Below are 917 nucleotides of genomic sequence, written 5' to 3' on the forward strand. Positions count from 1 at the left end.
CGGGAAGAAGAGGTATTATGAGACAGGACGTGAAGTGAGTGCGTAAAAACTGCCCGCCAAGGTCGTGGAGGGTTCCACGCTCAGGGGGCGTTTATAGACCATCTCAGTTACAACCCGGGAGCTGAGTGGACGAAGACTGCTTGTCTGAGAGCGAGTCCCCGGCCTGAGGGGACCGTGCTGCTGGGGGCCGTTGTCATCCTGCCGCTGCCCGTGCTGCTCGGGGGACGCTGAGCTCAGCACGGGCACCGAGGCGCGGGAACATGGTCCCGTGAGGAAGGGCATTACTGCTGCCAGCAGCGGCAGCAGCTCGCTGGCCTCCAGGAAAGGGCGAAGTCGTGCCTGCATCTCTTGGGAGAGAAAGGGCGGGGACCAACCGGGGGACCCGCTGGGAGCAGAGCCAACAGGAAAACCTTAATAATGCCTCTCAAAGCCTCTGCTTAAGAGTCTGCTTCCTTTCCAGAGACAGACCAAAGACTTCATCTCTGAGATCAAAGTCGTTGCTAAAAACCTTTGAATCCTGTTTCTCTCTCTCCGACTCTCAACATGCAGTGTGTATTACGAGCATCAAAGCTCCTCCCGTGGCTTTTAGCCGAAGGGTGGCGGTCCTGCTCCCTTAGACCCAGGCACAGCGAGGCCGAGGGGTGGACGTCTCGAGCGGCTGCTCCCCCCGAAGAGCCAGAAAGAGAAAACAGCCTGAAATCCCATGCCCAACCCAGCAGTGATGCACGTGGCGGGAACGAGACACTCCACACAGGTCTGCCTGACACTCATCACATGACCCAGCGCCCGCCCCCAAGTGTGGTCCATTCTGCCACTGCCCCCGCTACAGGTGGGTGGCCACGTGGCCTGACGCTAGCCCATCTCATCTGACGTGAGGCAAGCCTGCATCTGCGTTCCTGGGAAGACACTGACGGCCA

At 59.5% G+C, this 917-nt stretch overlaps 1 protein-coding gene across 1 annotated transcript in view; it reads right to left on the reverse strand.

Annotated features, from left to right (window-relative positions):
* RPTOR (regulatory associated protein of MTOR complex 1) overlaps window positions 1–917 on the reverse strand; it is a 227,815-nt gene that overhangs the window by 117,796 nt on the left and 109,102 nt on the right. The window contains exon 9 of the mRNA XM_023519631.1: window positions 164–385. Coding sequence (XP_023375399.1) covers window positions 164–385 — 222 coding nt within the window. The remainder of the gene's footprint in view (window positions 1–163; window positions 386–917) is intronic.

Source organism: Pteropus vampyrus, unplaced genomic scaffold (assembly GCF_000151845.1).
Source record: "Pteropus vampyrus isolate Shadow unplaced genomic scaffold, Pvam_2.0 Scaffold227, whole genome shotgun sequence".
Classification (NCBI taxonomy): Eukaryota; Metazoa; Chordata; class Mammalia; order Chiroptera; family Pteropodidae; genus Pteropus; species Pteropus vampyrus.